This window comes from Leptopilina heterotoma, unplaced genomic scaffold (genome assembly GCF_015476425.1).
Source record: "Leptopilina heterotoma isolate Lh14 unplaced genomic scaffold, ASM1547642v1 Lhet_95, whole genome shotgun sequence".
NCBI classification, from domain to species: Eukaryota; Metazoa; Arthropoda; class Insecta; order Hymenoptera; family Figitidae; genus Leptopilina; species Leptopilina heterotoma.
The window spans coordinates 101193-125431 of NW_025111202.1; the positions used below are offsets into that span (position 1 = coordinate 101193).

Genomic DNA, 24239 nt, shown 5'->3' on the forward strand with positions numbered 1-24239 from the left:
TTTTCCTAAATAAACATTTTTTTCGAACCAAATAAAATTTATTTGAAACCAATAAATCTGATACAATTTTCTTTATGTAGAATCGTAGAATATTTAAATTGATGCAAAGTTTTTTTAATTTTATGTAAAATCTTCATTTCATGAAATAAAAATTTGATGATTCAAAAATTTTCTTTAAGAAAAAAAAGATTTATTAAATTTTGATGAATAACTTTTCGTGGATAGAATTTTTGGTTATTAGAAACTTGAATTTACAAAATTTAATCGAAAATACAATTAAGGAATTAATTTTTGTTAAATAAATGTTTAACAGAAGTAATTATTTATAATAACGGTCCGAAGAAAGAAACCTAAAAATCATTTTAAGGTTATGTTTTTATTATTTTTGCTTTAAATAAATGTTTAAATGTTTCTAAATGTTCTAAAATGTTTTTAAATGTTTTTAAATGTTTCTTTAAATGTTTATTTTTAATAATGTAAAACTGAAATAAGTTTTTATTAATTATTTTAGATGCAATGAAGATTTAAGTATCAGTGATTTATATTGAGAGTTGATCCCCTCTGTGTATTTTCATTGAAAAAATTACAAACATAACCTAAAATTTGTTGGTTGTTAGGTACCTTTCTTTGAAGCTTTTAAAAAATACTGAAAATATTGTTACAAATAAATTCTTTTAAATTTAAAATTCTGTCAAATAAATATTATAATGTCCCTGAAGTTAGCATAATATTGATTCTACATTTAGAAATTTTTATCTAATAAAAATTTGCCCTTAAAGAAAAATTGATTAACCGGAAATTCGAATTCGTGAATTTAAGAAAATAGTTAATTACGAATTAATTTAATAATTCTGGAAAGAAGTAATTTTACGCTTAAAAATCAATTTTCTGAAAAGGAATTGTTTTTCGTTCGAAAATAATTATTTTTTTGATAAAATAACTTCAGGTAAAACTATTTAAAAATTAATTTTACTTAAAAAAATTTTTTTAATATAAATAATTATAATAATTTGAAATATATTGCAGATATTAAAATATATATTTAATATTATTATTATTATTATTATTTATTAGTATTTTATTACTACTATACTCTACTACTAAACTATTAATTTATTTTTATTATTATTTATTTATTAATTTATTTATTCATTTATTTATTTATTTATTTATTATGATTAGGAGGAAAGTAGGAAAGTTTTATTAAATATTAATTCTCATTTTTCTTGTTTATTATAAAAATTTTATTGATATACACAATTCATATTCTTATTAAAATTATTTGAGAAAAAAATATATTTTATACAGTTTTAAGTCAGCGATGCCTGTTAAGGTACCAAATCGTCATTCGAATTTTTGTCTCTGTATGCAGTTCTCTTCAGCACATTCATCAAAACTGAAAAAAGAAAATTTGTTTTCAATGCTAACTCTTTTTATTATACAAAATAGTTTTCGTGAAAAAATTTTACAGCAATATAACTTTCTTTGTTATTTATGTATAAAACATAAAAATAAAATAGAATATACATAAAATATAAAAAGATGAGATTAAAAATTGAAAACAGCAAATTAACAAAATATAAATATATAAAAAGTAATAATTTAAGACCAATTTTTGATTAAATATAAAATTAATAGAAAAATTTGTATCAAACCTTTGAATTGAATCGTTCATATCATCGTAATGATGCTGCTGGGGTTCATCAAATTCGTTATAACTGAAAATAAAAATTTTAAATAATGTTTTTTCAATATGTGTTTCAAATAATTTTTGAAGAAATAGAATTTAATGAACCTTGAAATGTAATCGTTGTCAATCTCATCGCATTGCTGTTCGGGTTCATCAAATTCGTGGAAACTGAAAAGGAAATTTTTTTTTTATTTTAGTTTAAATTTAAGTTTTACAAATATTTTTTGATAGAATATTTATTTATATTTTCACGTAATAAATTAATATAAAGAAAAATAAAAGAATGAAATAAACCTTGAAACTGAATCGTCATCGATCTCATCACAATGATGCTGGGATTCATCAAACTCGTCAAAACTGTAAAAGAAATAATAAAATTAAGATTTTCAACTATTAACTTTTCATTCAAAGTTACAAAATTATTTATATTTTCTAAAAACATTTTTATTATTTTTTTATATTAAATTTGAAATAATTTTGTTTTTGAATTTTTTTATTTAAAATGATTTTTGGAATGCAATTTTTTTTATGTACCTTGGTTCAGAATCAATGCTTTCATCATAATGACATTGGGGTGATTGATAGAAACAGTCGTTCAATTCATCAGATCTAAAAAATATATAAAACACTCGATTAATTTTTACTCTGAAAAAAAAAAATTTACTATGAGGCACAATTTGTAAAAATTATTAATTTAAACAAAATAATATTTTTATTATTATTATAAAATAAATAATTTCTAATTAAAATTAAAATTTCTAATTAAAAATTAAAGAAAAGCGTTTTTTAAGTTGTGATTAAAAAATAAACATACTCTGGCGTGAGATTGGTGTCTTCATCATGTATTTTAACAAAATCTCGTATTTTAAAATCAGTAGGACCACTTGCATTTATTTCCGTACATTTCTTTTTGCAAGTTTTAATACGACATTCATAACGACGACAAAGTTTTTGTGCGTTGCGACCATTTCTAAATTTCAATGAATAACGTGGTGAATATTTTGCATTTTCAATCGCAATTAATTTTCTTAATAGTGGCTTAATTGGTACTCTTCTTGTCAATTTTACAATTGGCTTTCCGATAATTATTGATTTTCTGATAGCAGATGATGGCCATTTATTTAAAATTAATACACTTGGTTTTTGTTCTATTAAAGCGATTGATTTCTGCCGCAAACGAGCTTCGTTTCTTCTTCTCTGACAACCAGAATTACAATCGGGCAATTTCTGTAAAAATACGTACAAAAAAGTTATTCATCGTGAGATTTTCATTTTTAATTTCAATAATTTGAATAATAAAAAATTTTAATTTAATTAAAATTTATAATTGAAATAATTAGTTGTTTTTTATTACAAGAATAATTTTTTTCTTTTTTTTTTTAATTCAAAAATTAATTGAATTATATTTTTTTTCTACAACCAAATGAAAAACTGATTTGTTAAAAGTAAATTTTATTTTCACCCCAAAAAATTTATTTGTGCCAAATAAAATTTTACTTTGAAGCAAATAAAAAGGTCTATTATATATTTATCTACAACAAATAATTTTGATTTAAATAATTTAAAAAGTAATTGCTTCAAATTATTTAATTATTTATTTAATAATTAAATTATTTAAGACAATTAAATAGTATTTACTTAATACACTGAAATTATTTATTGGTTCAAATTCAAATACAAATTATTTATACTTTAAATAAAAATTATTTGATTCAAGTAAATTTTTTTTCACTGTAACGATAATGAATTTAATTGAAATTTTAATTGAAATACAAATAAAATACCTTACCTTACAAACAAGTTCAACTTTTTCAATACATTTAGAATTTGAAAATTCAAATGACAAAGCGAGAATTAAAAAAAGGAACAAAATTATCGTCTTCATATTGTAAAACTTTTTATTTTGACGTGAAACTAACTAATGAGTTGAGATTTAAATGCATCCTTCCGAACTCTGTTAAAAAAAATTTTTTCTTCCTGTTTTAAATTTATCAATAATTTTATGTTTTGAGTGTATTAATAACCGGGAAGCATTGCGAATGCAATGATTTTTAAATTCCTCCGGATACGGAAATTAATAATTTTCTTTTTTTTTTGTTAAATTTGTCAATAGAGTGTTTATTTATTAATTCTTCTCTTCAAAATTAACTGAATAATAAAGTCATCAAGTGAAAAAGTGTAAAGAAACAATAATCAATTTTATTTACTTGTCTTTCATATAGTGTAAAATCTAATGAAAATAATTCTAAGTTTAAAATTCTAATTTTTACATTCGTCGTTTTTTTTAATTCTTACTAATGGTTAATAATTAATGATTTGGAGAATCCATAGAAATCAAGTTTCATAAAAATTAATTAATTTTTAAAAAATTAACCGCCATGTTTGATCCTCCATTTTGAACTTTTGTGTTTGGATTCATAATCAAAGGTCTTGGCTTTTTAAAAAAAAATTTTATTCTACTGAAAAGGAATTGGAAAGACAGTTAAATGAAAAATTAGTTCAACTTCGTATTTTATTATATTTATTAAAAGTATTTTTAAATAAAAAAATATTTAAAAATTAAAAATTGTTTGAGTGAAAATAGTAATAATAAAAAATATGAAGAATATGAACAAGAATAAAAATAAGAATAATTAGAATAATAGTAACAGTACTGGAAATAATTGTAATTTTTTAAATTAAAAAAGGCCTAAATTTAAAATTATTTTTTTGTATTTTTAACGAACGGCAAGTATAAAATAAAAGTAGAAAAATAATACCTAACATTAATAATAATTAAAATAATAATTAAAAACTTATTCTACATTTTAGAAAGTTTTTTAATAAAGAACATTTTTTTATAAGACTATTTAAATTTTGTTTTTATTTTTAATAATAATTGTTTGCATATAAAAAAATGCTCATTATTTTTAACATTTAAATTAAATTAGAGAATTTTTTCCGAAAGTTAAAAATATTTATAAGCTAATTTGAAAAAATTGACAAATCCAAGACTTACTAATTTTTTATGAGAATATAAAAATTGATGCTTCAAATTATTCTTCGAAAAAATTATATAAATAAATAATAATTACATAAATTAGGGATATAAATACAAAAAAAAATTAAGAATATTATTTCGAAATGTTTACTTGTAACTTTGTCTGAAATTAAAAAAATTATTTTTCTCTTTTGAAAATTGTCATCAATTGGTATTAAATTCAATAAAAATTATTCTCGTAAAAGAATAATTGTAGGTATTGTTTGTTTTCTTTAAAAAATTGTTTCGCATTAAAGTCACGTAATTAAGTGAACAAGAGCCTTGAATATTTTATGACCTAGTTAAAGAAAAGTTTCAAAATTTGCTGATTCGAAATGAAGACACACCAATGACGACCTTGATTCACATTATAATTTTTCTTCTTTTTTTTGTTAATTAATCAATTTCGATAAATTTATTTGAAAATTACATATTTTATTATTTGTTTTATTTATTTTTTCATTAAATCATCAAAATGTATTGATGATTGATATAAATAATTTCGCAAAAAATTAATAAAATATTGTAAAATGTTTTACAGGACAGTTTTTTTTTTATTACTAACATCGCAATTCGTAAAATAAAGTAGTAATTTCATGGATAATGTTTATTAAAAATAAATTTTGATTTAATTTAAAAGTAGTCTCATTTGAGACAAAATTTCTAAAACAATTTTTTATGTTTGAAAGAAGAAAACTCTAACCCAGAGTTATTTACTTATTGACAATAATTGACCGTTAAAAGAACAACAAATAGATTACAAAAGCAGTTTTTTAAAAATAGAAAGGTATTAAGAATAATATTTTTAGGTATTTAACATTTTTTATTTTTTATTTTGGGTACTTAGAAAAAAGAAACAATTCATTTTTCAATTTTATTTCACATTAAACACATTTAATTATTCGTTTAAAATAATAGTTATGTTGTCTATCATAACATACTTTATGTTGTCAAATCCGTGCATTTTGTACATTATGAGAAATCAGTTATTTATAAGTAATACCATTTGTTTTCATCGGTATCGTGGTAAAATACTGGAGAGCCATCGACTTTTTCATCCCAACTGAAAGAAAACAATTGAAAAATGTATAAGAACAAAATTTATAGTTTAAAAATTCGTTTCTCATTTTAACTATTCTAACTATAAGAATAAAGATATTCTAACTGTAAGAATAAAATACAGACAAACTGAAGCAATAATTTTAACATTGACATTGTTTCTGCATGCATTAGAACATAGAACGCTTTACTGCAAGTTCAGGTGATATTTTGAAAATTATTTTTTCCATTTTTGAACCTTTGCAGCATTATATTACTGCAACTTTAGCTGATATTTTGAGAATTATTTTTAATATTTTTGAACCTAAAGTTGCATCAATAATGCTAACATTGATACTGCTTCTGCTGTAATGCAATTTGTAGCGTTACTGCAATTTTAGGTGATATGTTGACTATTACTTTTAGCATTTTTGAACCTAAAATTGCAACCGTAATTCTAACATTGATTTTGCTTTTGTTGTATTACAATTTGTGGCATTAATGCAAATTTAGTTGATATTTTGAGAATTATTTTTAATATTTTTGAACCTAAAATTGCAGCAACATTGTTTCTTACAATCTGTTAGCACTACTTCAAGTTCGGTTATATGGTGTTATGTTGTAATAGGTGAAAAAATAATTAATAATAATAGGTGATTTTAGTAAAATGAAATAATTATTGATTCGATAAATTCCAAAAATTCCACAAATAATTAGACATACCTTGTCAATGATGGATTATAGTATTCATCAGCTTCAGCAAACTCATTTTCAGGCAAATCGTCATAGCTGATTGGCGATAACCTGTTGTCGTAATATTGGTACTCTTCGGGGTATGGTGTATCAGCCTTGACCGAATATTGTGATCCTGAATTTATTTCACTGTCATAGTTGAGATTTGGCGACAATGGTACATTGGTTAATAAAGTTCTCAAAAGACGAACTCCACTGCTGGTTGGGTTAATAATCTGAGATCTTGCATTTTGAGGATTAAATGAACGTTGACTTGATAGTTGTTGTCCCGCGATTTCTGGTTCTTGTAAAATTGTAATCAATGCAGCTCGAGCGGCTGGAGAATTAGCCAATTGTTGCCAAGAGGCAGATCTGGCATTGCCTTGAAGTTCTCTGGGATTTAAGAGAACAGTACGTAAATTTGATCTGCCATTGGAGGCAGTTTCGAGGTATGATGGAGCATGACGTTCTAGGAGTTGATAACTGGTACGTACAGATTGTAGAGGCAAAGCAGATCTGCCAGAGAGGTCTGTTTTTAGATATGATGAATCATAACCTGAACGATCTCTTGCTGTTCCTGTTGGATACAAAGCAGCATTACGTTCGGAAAACTGTTGTTGTTGCAAAGCAGATCTGCCAGAGAGGTCTGTTTTTGGATATGATGAACCTGAACCTAAACCTGTTGATGCTGATGTTTGTCCATACAAAATAGCATTACGTTCGGGAAACTTTTGTTTTTGTCGAGGAAGATATGAACTGGACCTTCCAGCAAATGGATATTCAAAACCACTTCTGGCTTCTGGTGCTGGAGTTGCTGGTGGATTTTCGGCTGGTGCTTCAGGAAGATTTGGTGTTTCATTAGAACCTGATGCTAATGGAGATAGTGGAGGTTGTGCTGCTGCAGGATTTGCAGCTTGAGTCTGTGGTGCTGCCAAAGCAACTCCTGCTGGATTAGCAGCTTGTGTCTGTGGTGCTGCCAAAGCAGCTCCTGCTGCTGGAGCCTGAGGTTGTTGCGGATTAGCAGCTGCATACGGAGCATGTTGATAATATTGTTGATGACAATATGGATTAAGATAATGCGGATAATAATACTGTTGTTGACTATATGCCTGAAACAAAGTAAAAAACCAAAGAGATAAATTTACACAATTTATCCTAAATCAAATGATAATTTAAAAACAAAGAGACTACTTCTAGGAAAAGAAAAACAATATTATTAGAAGAAGTAAATAATTAAAATATTACATCCGCGCATCCTGTGAATAATCCCGAGGCTAAACCACACTTACAACCACCGAATAAAAATGCATCAGCGACGAATGCATAAACAATGAAAAGTAATTTAATTGACCCCTTCATGTTGATCAAGTTATTAACTAGATTCTGACATGAAACTGACAAGAGGATTGAAGAGTGTTAAATATACTCTCGTTATTTGAGGAAATTATTTTTTCCTGTTTTCAATAATAAATCTCGTCAAGAAAACTTTGAGATCATTGATCACAAGAAATGCGGAAGGAATACTGCACAGTGTTGCAATAAATATAATACTTTAATAATTATCTCGAAATTTCAAGATGCATTCTTGTTTATTAAATCGATATTTTCAATGTAACATTTTAAAAGAAAAAGCATTTCCTTTCAATATGCAAAATAATTGCAAAATTTATTAAACATTTTTATTCCTTCCAGGTTTTTGATGATTATCCTAACAAGACATTGAACCCGAACGAAAAAAAAATATTCTAAATATTTAATTTTAATATTTGAATTATTCAGAGTTGTTTATAAAATTTAGTATATTCAATCAATATTTTTAAAGTTTATTTTTAAAGTTTAATATCGTAATTTCCTTATTAATTTCTCACCGAAATCAGAACTATAATTTTTCTCTATCTTTGCTTTCTTTTGAAAAAATCACTTCTATTTTTACGGTTCTTTTTTTTAGACACATTTATTGTGTGTGTGAGAAGTTGAAAATAGAAGAAAAGAACATTTTTCTTGTTGCAATTTGTGTAAAGCACCATATGGTAGGCAAACTTCTTAGTATCCCTTTTTCCGTTCGAACATCTTTATTATCCGTTGACAAGCGTACTTTAGGGTCGGAAGTGAAAAGTAGATTGTAAATCTCGTTGAGCACATATGGGAGAGTGTGCACGCACTATTCTACATTATAAAACATATAAAAATCTTTGAAATCTTGTACGTGTCATACAGTTATCACAAATTGTCTTTTTCGAAATAATTTTAGATATTAAAATTTCATCACTTTCTAAACTGATGAAATGATATCTTCATTAAATATTAACCTTTTTTTTGAGATAAAATTCAAAAGTTCTTTTACTAATACAATAAATAGACTAGAAATGTTTCTTTGGCTTCTTCAAAAATTATTTTAAAAAATAGTACTTGGGACAGATTGTCTTTAAAAATTTCAAGTAACAATTTCTTAGCAATCGTTGTTAAAAAGTTGACCAGAAGTAGTTTTTTTGTAAATGTTATTCGAAAATTTCTAAACCAATAAAATTTGCAGACAACTGCTTACAAGCAATCAATGAATTTTTTTAGCATCTGTTGCTCAATAACTGTTTTTTTGACACAATTTTTAAAAATTTGTTGTCTAACAGCAGTTTCTTAGTAATTGTTGTTTAAAAATTTGTAAACCAACAAATAAATAACAATAGGCATCTGCTTACAAGCAACCATTGAAAATTTCTTTAGCAACAGTTGTTCAAATTGATTCTTTGTATTTAAAAATTTGTCACACTATAGTGTCGCAAATACATTTATTATTAAAAGAAAAAAAATAGATTGTCCACTTTGGTATAACAAATTTCTAAACACAAAGAAATAGTTGTTGAGCAACAATCGATAAAGAAAAATTTAATATGCTCATAGGCAGTTTCCAATGTTTCTTAGTTTACAAATTTTTTAACAATAATTACTTCTGCTAGGTAACAATTAATTTTTAATTTTGGTCATGACAAATTTTTAAAAGTTGTTGCAAAAAGAATTTGTTGAGCAACAGTTGCTAAAGAAATTTTTTTAACAATATGCCTTCTTAGAAGCAGTTGTCTGTAAAGTTTCATAGACTACAAATTATTAATCAATATTTACTAAGAAACTGTTGCTAGGCTACAAATTTTTAATAACGGTTGCTAAAAAACTGTTACTTGAAGTTTTTAAGAAACTGTTAATTGAAGTTTCAAGACACTGTTAATTGAAGTTTTAATAAAACTATTACTTGCATTTGTTAAGAAACCATTTCTCGAAATTTTTATGAATCTTTTGCTTAGAGTTGTTGAGAAATTATTAAATTAACTGTTGCTGATAAAATAATTTTGTAACGTGAATTATTAAGAAGCAGTTGTTCAACAAACCGTTTGCAAGATTTTTGATAAAAAACTTGCTAAGTAGTAAATTTAAAAAAATTGTCTTTAACTATTGCTTAATAACTGATGCTGAACGAAAGAAATTTTTCTTATCAGTCACTGAAAAGCAATTGTTTGACAACTGTCACTAAACAAACAATATTTACCAAAAATTGTTACGCAACAGATTATTAAATATTGGTTACTAAGAAAAAGTTGCTTATGAACAATTGCTAGACACCAAATGCTTAACAAAATTTCTTCTTAGCACTTTTATTAAGTTTTATTAATTAATTAATTAAATAAATTATATTTTTAATTAATGAAAGGTTTTATTAACTTTTATCATTATTATGTTATTAATATAACAACAACAGATTTTTAGAAAATTCAAGTAACAGTTTCTTAGCAACCGTTGGTAAAAAATTGTTTGCCTAACAACAGTTGCTTAGTAAATATTGTTTAAAAGTTTGTTGCCTAATAAATGTTATTTACTACTTCTAAGCTAGCATTGTTTAAAAAGTTTTAGCAACTATTGTTCATCAACTGTTTTTTGCAACAATTTTTAAAAATTTGTTACAGTCAAACTTAAAGCTTGCTGCAAGATTACGTGCTATTTGGGAATTTATAATAAAGTATAAACAAAAATAGAAAGGCGTATTTATTTCGGTTTTTAAAGATTATAATTATAAGCAATAAATGTTACAAGAAGTGATATACAGATAAAACATATATTTTTATATTTTTTTAAATAAAATTTCATTTTATTAATTTGAGGTAAATTTAATTTTTGTACATATAAATGATATTATTTCGATGAATGTGATGCTTAAAAAAATGGAAACAGTAATTTTTTTCTATTTGTTTCAAATGTTTTTTCCAAAAATCCAAAAAAATAGTTATATTTAATTGTTTCTACAATTTTCAATACCCTGCATACTGTATGAGTTGTACAAGAATTTTCGTCGATTTTTCATTGTCTTAATGAAATTTTCTAAACTCAGGGTTCCTATAGAATCTAAAAATCATGGAAAAGACATTGAAATTTTTAAAAGTTCTCTAAAAATCTAAAAATGGAAAATGCCTAAGTAATTAAAATTTTTTTTTAATTTTTCCTTTTTTTTTTTTTTTTGATAATTTTGAAAATAATATTCATGTAATATGTATTCAGATTCATATTTTTTTAAAAATTAATTTAAATAAAATAAAAATTATATCCAAAATTTCAAGGAAATTTCAACCTGAAATTTTGAAATAGATTTTTGGTAGGAACCCTGACATTTTTTTCGATTTCTTTAGAATAATATTGTAAGAAATTAATTCAATTGTTAGTTTTTAATATTATTTTATTAAATACTGCTGAACCAAATGTGATGTAATTGAAAGTCAATATTAATCCACTGAACGTAAATTATTGTCTAAATTTTCACTGCATTCTGTAACAGAAAATTGAAATTATTTTTTTTTTAAATTTAGAATCGAATAGTGTTTTAGAAGAAATATATTGAATATAAAAAGATACTTAAATTTAGATAGAAAAAAGAATACAAACCTTCTGTATAATCACAGGTTGGACGAGGTGCAATTCGAATTTGAGGGTTCTGTCGTGGACAATTACAGGAAGGTTGGCTTGGTCGACTTCGAACTTGAGGTTTTTGTGATGTACATTTACAGGATAATTGTGTTGTTTTACTTGGCGTTCTTATTTTTTGAATAGTCGGCGTTAAGTTTACTGATAATAGAGGACACGATGGTTGACATGTAGGTCTTGGTTGAAATCTAAAATGCAACAGAAAGAATAAATAAATAAATTAACGAGTTTATTAAAAAAAATATGTTAAATTATTTATTTTTTGATTATGAGGATTATGTAAAAACTGCAATTTATTTATTTATCACTTAATTACAATGTTTAATATTTTTGTTATTACATTTTTTTTTGAAAACATTAAAAGAGAATTTTATTAAATTATAAACAAATAAAAAAATAATTATAAATAAATATATGAGAGACTTTCTTACTTGGTGAATAGCTGTTTTAGAAACATTTCCTTTTTTCTTAAGAAATTGTTAAATTTCTGAGATAATTGTGACATTTTTGATGAACAGGGTGAACATCCTCCTAGATTTCTGGATTGCATTGGAGGAGATAGTGGTCGTAGTAGTGGTCGTGGGGGCTGTGGTGGAGGTCTTGAAAATTGACAAGCATTAGGAATTGCGCCATTAACTCCTAATCCACATTTAAATCCACAAATATCGAAATTTGTCTTTAAACCAGCCGATAAACCTTCACTGTGATAAATTATTGTTAATGTTAATAGTAAAAAAATGACAAATTTTTTTAACTCCATTTTATTCGTTTCAGTATAAAATCTTTTCTTTCGATGATATCAACTCTTCAACGAGTTGCACTAAATTAATTATTTACTTCCTTGTATACATTTATCGATTCACTCGTCAAATTTAAATATTTTTCCAAAACGCGATAAATAAGATTCTTTATTTCAAAAGAACTTAAAAAAATTAATACATTATTCAATATTGATTGGTTTGTTGTTCAATTATTTTTTAGTTAATTAATAATTTGATCGTTAGTTAATTACTTGTTTATAAGTTAATTAATTATTCATTATTAATTAGTTAATTATTTATTCGTTATGAATTGAATAATTATTCATTAGTAATGACTTAATTAATTATTTAATATTAATTAGTTTTTTATTTATTTATTTCAGTTTGGACGTACAAAAAAGTCCTTATTTATATTCTAATTATAATTTAATTATAACAAACAAAAATAATTACAATATTAAAATATGGTAATTGTAATTTACGATTAATATTTTAAAAAGTTTTTTAGGCGAAACTAAAAAATTTAATGATAATAATATTATAGTATTAAAATTCAATCAGAAAACAATTTTTTTCATCGAAAGTTTTATTAATTAATAGTTTTATAAATCTTTTTAAACAATTGTAAATGTTCTCTCTAAATTTATATTTAAATAAATTATTTTTAACCAAATTTTAATGATCTGAATTGTATATTGAAGAAATGCATAAAATTATTAAATAATAATTTAATTATTTTATTTATAATTATTAATTATTTTAATTAAAAAAAAATATTTTTTGATTTTGGCCTATACTATACCAGAATAATATGATTTATCCAAAAACCTTAAGTTTTTTAATTATATTAATTAATATAATAATGAAAAATGCATAAATCTAAAAATATTTAGTCGGATTGATTGAAATAAGAAGCATTAAAATATCATTCAAGAAATTATTTATTACATAAAAAAGAGACAGTTCTTAAAAATGCTACATTTTAATTCAATAAATTACAGAAATAAAAACACATTTTTAGTTTCCTTTAATGTTAAATAAAAAAAAAATTAAGGTCAATTCTCAAGAATGATGTCAGTGAAATTTTTTTTTTATTTTGCAATGATAAAATGATTTATGAATTATGATGACAAGTTTAAATTCAATAATAAATGTAACTACATAGTCAGCATATATATACAAATGGTCATTAAATGTTTCAAGATAAATGATTATTACAAAAAAATATTTTAAAATACAGTGGAACCTCGATTATCCGAACTAACCTAGGCAAGGCCGGGTTCGGATAATCGAAAGTTCGGATAATAGAGATTTTAATTTTTTTTATATAATTAAAGTAAAAAAATCGACAGTTGAATTATATATATTTCATTTAATCCATTTTTTAAATATACATAAGTATATATACCTAAATATATATTAATTCATAATAATATATTAATAAAACATAAAATTTAGAATTTTTAAAGATTTTTCTGGCATAAATTTCGTTATTTTCCTTTGAAAGATTCAGGAGGCCAAAAAAAAGTTCGGATAATAGAAGTTCGGATAAAATGATTTTCGGTTCGGATAATAGAGGGTTCGGATAATCGAGGTTCCACTGTATTGGAAAAATTAATTTTTATAATATCCAACAAAGGAAAACTTTTTTGTATTTTTTTTGAAATTCAGTGTTATTTTGAGTAAATAATACAAAATTTTCTTTGTACTATTTTGTTTCCTATATCAATATATTTTTTTATATTTTCGTATAATTTGTGTATTTTCGTATCTTTTTGTTTATTTTTTTTAGATATTTTTACATTTTATAGACACTTTTTAAGATACTTTTTGTATTTTAGATACTTTTCTTACTTTAGATGCTTCTTTTTAATATATACTTTCTGCATTTAGAAATTTTCATTTTTTGAAACTATTTTCTATGTACATATATATATCGTTTTTCTTTAATTTATGTTTAAGAAATAAACAGGCCTTACACCTTTAAAGAATATTTTCTTTTTAAATCAAAAAAATAAATATTAACATACATCGTTAATTCTTATCAGTTGGATAAGAAATGATACGAAGAAATCCCCTTGATTTGGTTAATTAACGAGAAAATAAAAAATAAAAGCGAATGGGAGAAAAAAAAATAGGTACATTAATTTTAATTATTGAAAAAATCAGAAGCTCGTTGCCTTTGAATTGGAAGTTTAAGTAAATTGTCCGTTGATACGGGTTCAAGAGTTGATGAAACAATTTTTCTTTTCGCATTATCTGGCGTAGATTGTCGATTTTTTCCCAATGTTAATTGAACCGGAGTTCCCGGCGTTCGTACACCAATTGATGGTGTTCGTGATCTTGAACTGCTACTCGGTGTTGGAGTTCCAAACATTTTTAATTTTTGAGTTGCCAGCCTTCGTGCTGCCGGTGACATTGTACTTAAACGATCCATTGTTGATTTCGGCGAGGGTCTGAAAATATAAAAATTAGTTTTTTTCTTTTGCGTCAAATGAAAAATTTTTTTCTTTTCTAGAAAGAAAATTACTTTGGTGAAGTTCAGTAGGTTTATAATCAACAATATATTTAGGAGAAAAATTATATTTTTCGAAGCAAATTTTTATAAATTTTTGTATAAAAATAATCTATATAAAATTTTATCTTAAAAAGTTTTCTGTCCCTAATATTTTGAACGTTCAAGTGAATAAAATTATTTTTTTTTCTAATTAAAAAAACGAATTTTTACTAAAACTTAATTTAGATATGGTAAAATTTATGTAATTTTAAGACAAAAAAAATTAATTCAATCAACTTATTTGAAATAGAAATTATTATGTTTTCATTTTTTCGATAATAATTATTTTCTTTTCTTTTTGTTTCAGGTGAGTTAAACAACATTTTTTATAACGAGTTTATTTCGTAAGTAAATATATATATATATTGAAATATAAATATTTATTATAAGTAAAATATAACCATCAATAATAATAATTTGAAATAATTAATTAATTAATTAATTTAATTTTTTTAATTTGAATAATTTGAAAATTCTGCTTCGTTTATTTAACGAAAAATATCAGCTTCGCAGTATTTTTATGAAATTAATAATTAATTAAATATATCGGAAAATATATTTTGCAAAATTTCTTTTCAATTATTTATAAATAATTATTTATAGGTGATGTAATCTAATTTATATTGCATTACTTTAAATCATAATTCGTTAATTAATTTTTTTGGAAAAAGTACCTATTTAAATATTTATTTGAAAAAATTATTAATTTTTGAATAATTTATTTTCAATTTTTTGAATACAATTAAATTCCCGAATACAATAAATTGAAAAATCTTTAAATAACTAGAAATTTTGTCAAATTCTATTAAAAATTTTATTGAAAAAATGTTTATATTTTAAAGAATTTTATTGCAATTTTTGAAAGTTATCTTTTATGTTTCTTTGAAGCAAAATATAAAAAGTATCAAATAATCATTTGGGAATAATTTAATTTTACAAAAACTTTCCCTGTTATTTACCTGAGTAATAAAATAGTTAAGGCTGAAGTCTCATAAATTTTAAAAAGACAAAAAAAACTTACGTTGCTAAGGATCTGCGAGCAACTTCCAAAGCTTTATTTTTCCTATCCCTGTGCCTTTCGCCAGCTTTTTCAGCGAGTTGAAAGGCAATTTGTTCTCTTTTCGGTGGCTCTGCCATTCTGAACGACAGTCCTTGATTCGCCCTCAATAATGGCGTATCACCTCCGTCTAATCTAAAAGGTGTGCCTTCTATTTGACCCCATGTCATAAGTGGACTCTCGCATTCACCAGGACGCGGACTTGGAGTTGCCACAATACTAAATCCATTAATTCTAGGCGTTTGATTTTTAACCACCTCTTTACCATCGACGCCAATTTTACCGTCATTCACTTTTGACTGTGATTTCGCCAATTCACTGATTGTTTCTTTATTCTGTTGCTCATTGAATGGATTAACAGTGAGTCTAGTATTTGTGTGTACAACTTCCTGCTTTTTTTTCGCCATCTCAATTTTTTCATCTGTCGTCAATTCCACACCATCGGGAACGTACATGATGTAATTTTTATTCGTATAATTCCACATTTCTAATTCCTTTGGTTTCTCACCACTCTCAATGGCTAGAGATTTTTCCTTCTCTATTGCGAGTACTTTCGCTGTTTCCTCATTCTTATAAAGCCAGGCGTATTTTAATTTATGTCGTTTTTCAACTTCGGCCATAATTTCCTGAAAACTTGCATTGTCCTCGCTTGTATGGGATCGAAGATAGCTGTCTAATCCAACTTTGGATTCGTTAGGAGTTTCTGATTTTGTTGAATTCATTGATGAATGGTTAATAGGTGTTTCACTTGAACATTCAATTGTATCGTCATTCCTGAGAAGTGGTGTTTCAAATGTAGCGGGACTTGCAGGTCGTTCTGTAGGTGGTGGACCTGAACTATATTTTTCGTATAATTCTCTCATTCGCTTCACGTCGTTTTGCTCCAAAGCCTCCAAATATTCATTTTGGGCTTTTAGTTTCTTTAAATCGGGAAAAAAATCCCTTTCAATTATGTTTCCTGAAAAGTATAAAATTAATAATTAATTTCGTATCTGAAGACAATAAAAAAAAAACAAATATTATTTATATTCCATAAGTTTTTAAAGTTACAATGAAGGGAAATTTATTTTTTCTTCATATTCAATTTTTATTCCTCTACAGGGTTGCCACAAAAATTTAATTTTGTTTTTCCCTGTTTTACAGACAAAATTTTGACTTTTTCCCTGACCCTAAAGAATATTCTGATTCACTCCAAAAATTATTAGATACTCAAAAAAATGATCTATTACATTTATTTACGAATTTCTTCAATTGTAAAATTATTCGAAAACATTAATAACTTCTTTTTTAAATACATAAATATTTAATTATTATTTTTCTACAGGAATTAAGATTTCCAAATTCAATCCTTTTGAAATTCAATAACTTGTGAGAATATTATTATAAAACAAGAAAATAATTGAATTCTTGCAACAAATTTTATTAATAATTTTTTTAAAGAATTGAATTTCTATGAAAAAATTTATTTGTGAAATTAATTGAACTCTGGAGAAAAATATTATTATTTACGAAAATAATTAATTTCTTGTGAAGAATTTTATTCAAATTTTTAAAAATAATTGAATTTCTCAGAATTTTTTAAAACTTTTTGAAAATAATTAAATTTTATCGAGAAATTTCATTAAAAAATTGAAAATAATTGAAATCTTACAAAGAATTAAAAAACTCATTTTTTTAAATAATTGAATTGCTTTGAAAATGTTTATTTTTTAAAAGAATTGAATTCTTGGGAAGAATTTTATTAAAATTTCTTAAATAATTAAATTCTCAAAAAAATTTTATTATTTATGAAAATAATTAATTTCTTGCGAAGAACTTTTTCCAATTTTTTTTATATAATTGAATTCTTAAGAAGAATTGTATTAAAAATAATTGAATTACATATAGGAAAATTTTATTAAAATTGCTATTTTATTAACTAAATCTTGTAAAGAATTTTGTCAACATTTTTTTAAATAATAGAATTTTTAAAAGAATTTTATTTAAATTTTTCGAAATAATTGAATTTCTCAGAACAATTTGTTTTCAATTCTCTGAATATATTTTAATTCTTTCGAGAAACTTCATTAGAAAATTAAAAATAATTGAATAGGTTCGAAGAAATTTATAAAAAATTGGTAAGTAATTGAATTCCTGTGAAACTGTTATTAAAATTTTGTTTAAATAATTGAATTCTTTTGGAAAATTATATTAAAATAGATATTAAAAATAATTGAAATGAGGAAAATTTTTGGAAAATAATTGAAACTTTGGCAAGAATTTTATTAAATTTTTTGAAAATAATTGAATTTCAAAGAAGAATTTTATTATTTATAAAAATAATTGAAATTTAACGAGAATTTTTAAAAATTTTTGAACATAATTGAATTTATGCGATGAAATTTATCACTTTTGAAAGAAATTAAATTTTTGGAATCAGTTGTTCTTAAAATTTCAAATTGAAACCTTTGAAGTTCATCAATTTATGAAGATTGTAAACGCAACTCTTTTGAAATCAAATTAAGTTTGAAATTTTTAAGTAAAATTATTTATTAAATAATTTATAAATAACAATTTTTAAGAAGAAATAAATAAATTTCTTTCATTATAACGTTCTGAACTTGAGGAACATTAGAAGGTTGTACTTTGCCAATTTTCATGGAAAAAGTAAAGTAATTATTTTGGAAAGCAAAATATTTGAAAAGTAAAATATTTATTTGATAATTAATTTAATTTACTAACCCATATTGCCAATATACGTATCCTCATCTAATATTTTAACTCGATAACAATTACTCTTTTTGGCAACTCCAATTGGTTTTTTGAATATTGCCAAATCCTTAATATTTCTCGCTGCTTCGAGAGCACGAATTCCTGGAGAATCCATTGGCGAGCACATTTTATTTCTAATTTAAATTAAAACTAACAATTATGGATAAATTAAATTAAATGTAAACGATGTAAACCAAAAATGTATCCACAACGTATTAGGAAAATTTTGAGGTTATCTTGATGAAATTTCACTTTACGGAAATTTGAGTAGTTTTCTTAATATTCTACATGTTTTACTTGATTCACAATAAGATGGAATAAGTCTTGTAATAATAATTAGTACTTGTAAGAATTATTTTTATTAATTATGAAACGAAAATAAAGAAGAGTTAAGGAACAAACATCACAAATTTGACAGATGTAAAACATCACTGGAGAGTGGCGCCATTAGTGACGTTACTCGTTACTATCTTTAGCGCATTTTTTTTTAATTTTTTAAATTAAATACCTGTAATTTCAATAATTTATTAAAAATTTCATTCAAAATATTGTTTTGCAAAACAAAAATATGTTTGAAAAATTTTCAATTGTTATTTGATTTAAATTACTTCTGTGCTTTACGGTTAGCTCTTATTCAGGGGTATGCTTTATGGAAAGCTTTTATACAGGGGCATGTTTCACAGAAAGCTCAGGTTTATTAATTGTATTCTATTTTTACAAACGTTTATAAAAATTTTAAAAAAACATTTTTTCAACATTAAGTAACTGAAAAATTATTTTTTCCCATAATTAGATTTTTATTTAATTTTTATCCGACGAAAAAAATTAAATAAAGGCGAAAAAAATAAAAATGCTTTGAAAAAATAAGACTGACTAAAATTTAGAAAACAAATAGAAAAAATTTTTTTTAATTTAGTGTTTAAAAAATTTCTTTTAGAGTGAAAATAATATTAACTCATAAGTATATAGTGCAGAAGGCGAAAATGTTGACGGACATAATGAGGATTCCTGCAGTGATATAGGATTCGTGTGTCGACTAAACTATACAGTTAAAGTTATTTAGAAATTTACAAATTTATAGAAAATAGAAGACGATAAAAATATTGTTTTAACATATGTTTTGTAAATTCAGCAAATATTTTGCAAGTTTTCCTTTTAATTTTATTAGAGAGATAAACGACTGCGACAGAAAATTTTACAAATAATAAATTAAGAAATTAATATTTAATTTTTTTCGTTTATTAAATAAATTATTTATTTAAAATTTTGATACCCTAAAATTTTTTTTTATTGAAATTGTACTGATTCATTTAAGTTATATTTATTTATTTATAAAGTAAAATTTATTAATAAATATTAATCATAAATTTTTTTTAATCTTTTTGTGTACAAAAAAAATGTAATTTTACTTTTAATAATCATTACTATAATTAATATAATTATTTTCGGTGCTAAAAAAATTCGAGTAAATTATGAAAGTATTTTTCTAATTAATGAATGAAGAAATAATCTCCCTTTCGAGAATTTAAATATCGTAAAGTGTATGATGAAATATTTTCGTTAAAATTCTGGGTAATGAGAAATTTGAGTCACTTTTTTAATAAGTGATTCAATGAAATTGATTGGCACATGGCCGTATACTGTCAACTGTTTTTTTTTCTTCTTTTTTTTAACTATGGAGATAAATTATGAGGATCATTCCCCCTTGTATTTATCTGTTCTTAAGGTAAACTATTCGGAGTTGAAGATCGCGGGCAATGTCTGTCTTCACAGAGACCACAGAGCTTGCTCGGACGCTTTTTCCTGTTGACAGATATCTTCCTTCCTCCTCCTTTTCTTTTTATTCGTCATCTCCCACTTTGTTTTCTTTCAATTTCATTTTGCAAAATTATAACATAAAAGAAAAATATTAATATTGATATAAGTTTTGATAAAAGATTTATTTTAATAAATAAAAAATAATTATTCACTAATAAATTAGTTTGTCTCATTAAGTTCGGACAGTGTCTCAATGATAGGTCCCTTTACCTTACTTATTTTTTTAATAAAGTTGCTTTCGCGAGGGATTTAACCCCAGTCAGTCTTCTTGTAATAACACTACACCAATTAATGCACTCGACCAAATTCAATAAGTTTCGTATTTAGCAGAAAAGTAGTATTTTAATATTTACAAGTATAATTGAATTTTTTCGAAGGATTTTATTATTTAGGAAAATAATTGAATTCTCGTAAAGAATTTTATTAAAATTTTTGATAATTTTAATTCAATTCTTTTTGAAGAATTTCTTTGAATTTTTTTTTTAAATAATGAAGTTTCTTTAAAATTGTTTAAAATAATTTAATTTTATGAACAATTTCCTTACCATTTTTAAAATAATTGTGTTTGTTTATATAATTGAAATTAAACATTTAATTATTGAATTTTATTAAAATTTTAGAAAATAATTGAATTCTTTTGAAAAATTTTATAACGAATTAAAAAAAAAATTGAATTTTTTTGTGAAATTTTTTTGAAAATAATTGAATTTTTGCAAAGAATTTTACTATTTATAAATATAATTAAATTGTTTCGAAGAATTTAATAAAATATTAGAAAATAATTTAATATTTCCAAAAAATGTTATTAAAATTTGTTTAAAAATAGAATTCTTTCATGAAATGTTATTAAAATTGTTGTATTAAAAATAATTTAATTTTTGTAAAGAATTTTACTATAATTAATAAATATAATTGAATTGTTTCTAAGGATTTACTAAGATTTTAGAAAATAATTTAATCTTTTCGAAAAATATTAAAAATTAAAAAATTCTGAATTCTTTACTGAAATTTTATTAAAATTATATTAAAATTTAAAAATAATTGAATTTTAACAGAAATTTTACTATTTAAAAAAATAATTGAATTTTTACGAAGGATTTATTAAAATTTTAGATAATAATAATTGAATTCTATTGAAATTTTTTTAGAACGAATGAAGAAAAAAATTGAATTTTTTTCGTGAAATTTTTTTGAAACTAATTGAATTTTTGCAAAGAATATTACTATTTATAAATAAAATTCAATTGTTTCGAATGAATTATTAAAATTTTAGAAAATAATTGAATTCTTTCGAAATATTGTATAACGATGAATTAAGAAAAAGATTGAATTCTTAAATTAATTAAAAAAAATTTAATTGTTTCGAAGGATTTATTAAAATTATATTTGTGTTAAAAATAATTGAATTTTTGCAAAAAAATTTACTATTTATAAAAATAATTGAATTAGGTAGTAATTGAATTTTTTTAAAGTTTGAATCTGAAATTATTCAAAAATTCATATTTGAAAATAAAAAATTTTGTAATTTTGCATACTAATAATAAATTGAATATCAAGTTTCGCTAGTATACAATATGGTTATAATTATATTAATGGAGAGTAAATTATATTGAATTTTGGAATAAAATAAATAAAAATAAAAAAATGAGTAATAAATATAGTAAAATATGAGTGAAGCTGAAAATACAAAGCAAAAGTGATGATGAAGAAAAGGAAGAAGAGGAAGACGAATAGAAGTAAAGAGTAAACAAGCGAGGTGCGATTTGACGTGTGCACTCCGGTCCATTCAAAGAGCATCTTGCAAGAAGTTTTGCTTCAAGAATTTTGAATATAACCGGTGGCTGGAATCTTTAAATCTGTCATTGCAGCCATATTCGTGTGGGCACCGTGTGTCGAGAGCGCAATAGTACTCCTCCTCGCAAGTTTATTCCTACTTCACAGGATATGAACTTTATACATTTGCCAAAATTATTTTTGGTATTTCATTTTAATATTAACTTTCCGTTATATTTTTATCTACATATATATTATAAAAAGTCCCATTTGGTATCGGTTTACGTTTTATTGTTAAAACAAAATATTCAAAATCTTAAATTTCAAATTAATAATAATTAACATAGCTTAATTAATATAACATAAGATATTATTCACAAACATAAAATTGAGTTCCAGTTTCTCGTAATTTTTTCAGTTTGCTCATAATTATCTTCTGTTGATCAAGTAATCCAACATTTTCATCATTATGCGTCATTTTAATTGTCAAAGGTTCATTTGTCTCATTAACTCTTGTCCAAATTGTCTCATTAATGAAAAATTTCGTTCCTGAAAGTAGAATAACCTCCGTAAATATATTATAACTAATAATCTCGTCAAGATTAACTCTCAAATATGGTTTTGGAAAATACATTTCATAAACACATTCCGTCATGATATTAAATGGATCCTTTAATTTTTTGCCTTTCGTCATAAAATCTGAACTCTCTCGTGTTGTTTCAACCACTGTAAAATCATTCCATTGTAATTCTTTTCGAGTTTCGTTAAATTGTTCCCTGTACCATGTTGTTAGATTGGTGAAACCTTTAAATAGTGTGTAATTAACTTTTTCATTTGGATCATTTAATTGTGTTAATGCAACACTGTAGATGGCATTTTTCATTCTTCGCGATATATCCGTATCGTATTCCATCTCATCGTATCCTATTACTTTGAAAAGTTTAAGTGCAAAATAATCCTCAAATCTTACTTTTGAAGAAAGATTTTTTATTCTGTAGAAATATTTTGAATATTTTAAAGTTCCTCGAAACCATATTCTACGGAATGATGTATTGAGAATAGGTTTATAAAGTTCTCGTAATTTTTGCCTTAATTTCGAACAGTTTCTTGGATAATTATTTGTATGTGTTAAATTATAAAATAATTCCGGTTCATCCATTCCCAAATTAGTGAGACGTGCAATTTCTGCTTTTCTATCTAACTGATGATCGATTGGTTCAATTTGTTCTCGTAATGTGTTATTATTATCATCTTGTTCTTTTGATAATGAAACGAAATTTTCAGCATTAATGCACGTGTAGAGTGTTACAATGTGAATAATCAGCAGAGAATTTATGAATATTGATAGATCCATTTTTCTGAAAACTGAAAATTTATTGAAAATAATTAATAATTTCAGGGCTCCAACTATAGGTCTGTAAATCCTGTAAAAGTCCGTTTTTTAAAAAAAAAGTCCGTAAAGTCTGTAATTTTGATTAAAAAAATATGAAAAGTTCGTAAATTGTACGATATAATTTGGATAATTTTAGAAAATTTACAAATGATTGCAGAAATTCAATTATTTTCAAGAGTAAGAATAGTCCATATTTTACTTTTATGGTTAAATAAGTTTGTATATTTTTTTCTATTTATAAAAGCAGAATATTTTTTAAAAAGATTCATTAAAATTGCATAAAAATGATAAAATGTCAAATTATGTTTTTAATTATAAAGCACAATTTATCAAAGATATAATTATACCTGTTTTTAATGTCGTGACGCACGGATGAAAATTCAATTAAACCTAAATTTTCTTTTTTCTAATATTTTTGAATAACGTTTCAAATTAAAAATTATTTACTTTGGAATCAGTATAGAAATAGAAACGATCAATCTCTGTACTTGTTGAAAAGTAGTAAAATTTTTATCCATTGTTTTCCTTTATATAGAAAAAAAATTGGCCAAAAATAAATGAATAATATTAATAGTAACTACGTTTTTTATTTGCTAAAAGATTAAAAATCTATGCAAATTATTTCTGAGTTTATTAAATTTCAAAATGATATGCTTCAAATGGTATAACAAAGCGCCTGTAATAATTG

General features: G+C 23.7%; 5 protein-coding genes across 5 annotated transcripts; all 5 read right to left on the minus strand.

Moving 5' to 3' along the window:
• Positions 1–1232: 1232 nt before the first annotated feature.
• Positions 1233–3658, minus strand: LOC122512115. Its single transcript, XM_043627770.1, has 7 exons — positions 3480–3658; positions 2505–2917; positions 2225–2299; positions 1985–2047; positions 1796–1858; positions 1656–1718; positions 1233–1396 (listed from the first exon to the last, which is right to left on the minus strand). The coding sequence occupies exons 1-7, from the start codon at positions 3573–3575 to the stop codon at positions 1345–1347; spliced, it is 825 nt and encodes a 274-aa protein (XP_043483705.1). The 5' UTR covers positions 3576–3658; the 3' UTR covers positions 1233–1344.
• Positions 3659–5569: 1911 nt separating this feature from the next.
• Positions 5570–7885, minus strand: LOC122512109. Its single transcript, XM_043627764.1, has 3 exons — positions 7725–7885; positions 6471–7588; positions 5570–5772 (listed from the first exon to the last, which is right to left on the minus strand). The coding sequence occupies exons 1-3, from the start codon at positions 7836–7838 to the stop codon at positions 5700–5702; spliced, it is 1305 nt and encodes a 434-aa protein (XP_043483699.1). The 5' UTR covers positions 7839–7885; the 3' UTR covers positions 5570–5699.
• A 3147-nt stretch (positions 7886–11032) lies between these two features.
• LOC122512116 lies at positions 11033–12291 on the minus strand. The gene is made up of 3 exons (XM_043627771.1): positions 11873–12291; positions 11403–11629; positions 11033–11286 (listed from the first exon to the last, which is right to left on the minus strand). The coding sequence occupies exons 1-3, from the start codon at positions 12199–12201 to the stop codon at positions 11243–11245; spliced, it is 600 nt and encodes a 199-aa protein (XP_043483706.1). The 5' UTR covers positions 12202–12291; the 3' UTR covers positions 11033–11242.
• Positions 12292–14254: 1963 nt separating this feature from the next.
• Positions 14255–18989, minus strand: LOC122512107 (splicing factor ESS-2 homolog). The gene is made up of 3 exons (XM_043627762.1): positions 18538–18989; positions 15781–16774; positions 14255–14658 (listed from the first exon to the last, which is right to left on the minus strand). The coding sequence occupies exons 1-3, from the start codon at positions 18692–18694 to the stop codon at positions 14352–14354; spliced, it is 1458 nt and encodes a 485-aa protein (XP_043483697.1). The 5' UTR covers positions 18695–18989; the 3' UTR covers positions 14255–14351.
• A 3405-nt stretch (positions 18990–22394) lies between these two features.
• LOC122512113 lies at positions 22395–24030 on the minus strand. Its single transcript, XM_043627767.1, has 2 exons — positions 23899–24030; positions 22395–23523 (listed from the first exon to the last, which is right to left on the minus strand). Exon 2 carries the CDS (start codon positions 23510–23512, stop codon positions 22529–22531), a length of 984 nt encoding a protein of 327 aa, XP_043483702.1. The 5' UTR covers positions 23513–23523; positions 23899–24030; the 3' UTR covers positions 22395–22528.
• Between the last annotated feature and the right edge of the window lie 209 nt (positions 24031–24239).

Bases quoted from the DNA above. Each gene is read 5' to 3' on its own strand.
- LOC122512107 (XM_043627762.1), bottom strand. From the start codon at position 18,694: ATGTGCTCGCCAATGGATTCTCCAGGAATTCGTGCTCTCGAAGCAGCG. The intron at 16,775-18,537 runs GTTAGTAAATTA...TATACTTTTCAG, and splicing joins TACGTATATTGGCAATATGG to GAAACATAATTGAAAGGGAT. The intron at 14,659-15,780 runs GTAAGTTTTTTT...TTATATTTTCAG, and splicing joins GCTCGCAGATCCTTAGCAAC to ACCCTCGCCGAAATCAACAA.
- LOC122512109 (XM_043627764.1), bottom strand. From the start codon at position 7,838: ATGAAGGGGTCAATTAAATTACTTTTCATTGTTTATGCATTCGTCGCT. The intron at 7,589-7,724 runs GTAATATTTTAA...ACTTTGTTTCAG, and splicing joins TATTCACAGGATGCGCGGAT to GCATATAGTCAACAACAGTA. The intron at 5,773-6,470 runs GTATGTCTAATT...GTTTTCTTTCAG, and splicing joins TATAATCCATCATTGACAAG to TTGGGATGAAAAAGTCGATG.
- LOC122512116 (XM_043627771.1), bottom strand. From the start codon at position 12,201: ATGGAGTTAAAAAAATTTGTCATTTTTTTACTATTAACATTAACAATA. The intron at 11,630-11,872 runs GTAAGAAAGTCT...GTTGCATTTTAG, and splicing joins CTAAAACAGCTATTCACCAA to ATTTCAACCAAGACCTACAT. The intron at 11,287-11,402 runs GTTTGTATTCTT...TTTCTGTTACAG, and splicing joins AACCTGTGATTATACAGAAG to AATGCAGTGAAAATTTAGAC.
- LOC122512115 (XM_043627770.1), bottom strand. From the start codon at position 3,575: ATGAAGACGATAATTTTGTTCCTTTTTTTAATTCTCGCTTTGTCATTT. The intron at 2,048-2,224 runs GTACATAAAAAA...TTTCTTTTACAG, and splicing joins AGCATTGATTCTGAACCAAG to TTTTGACGAGTTTGATGAAT. The intron at 1,859-1,984 runs GTTTATTTCATT...TTTCCTTTTCAG, and splicing joins GATGACGATTCAGTTTCAAG to TTTCCACGAATTTGATGAAC.
- LOC122512113 (XM_043627767.1), bottom strand. From the start codon at position 23,512: ATGGATCTATCAATATTCATAAATTCTCTGCTGATTATTCACATTGTA.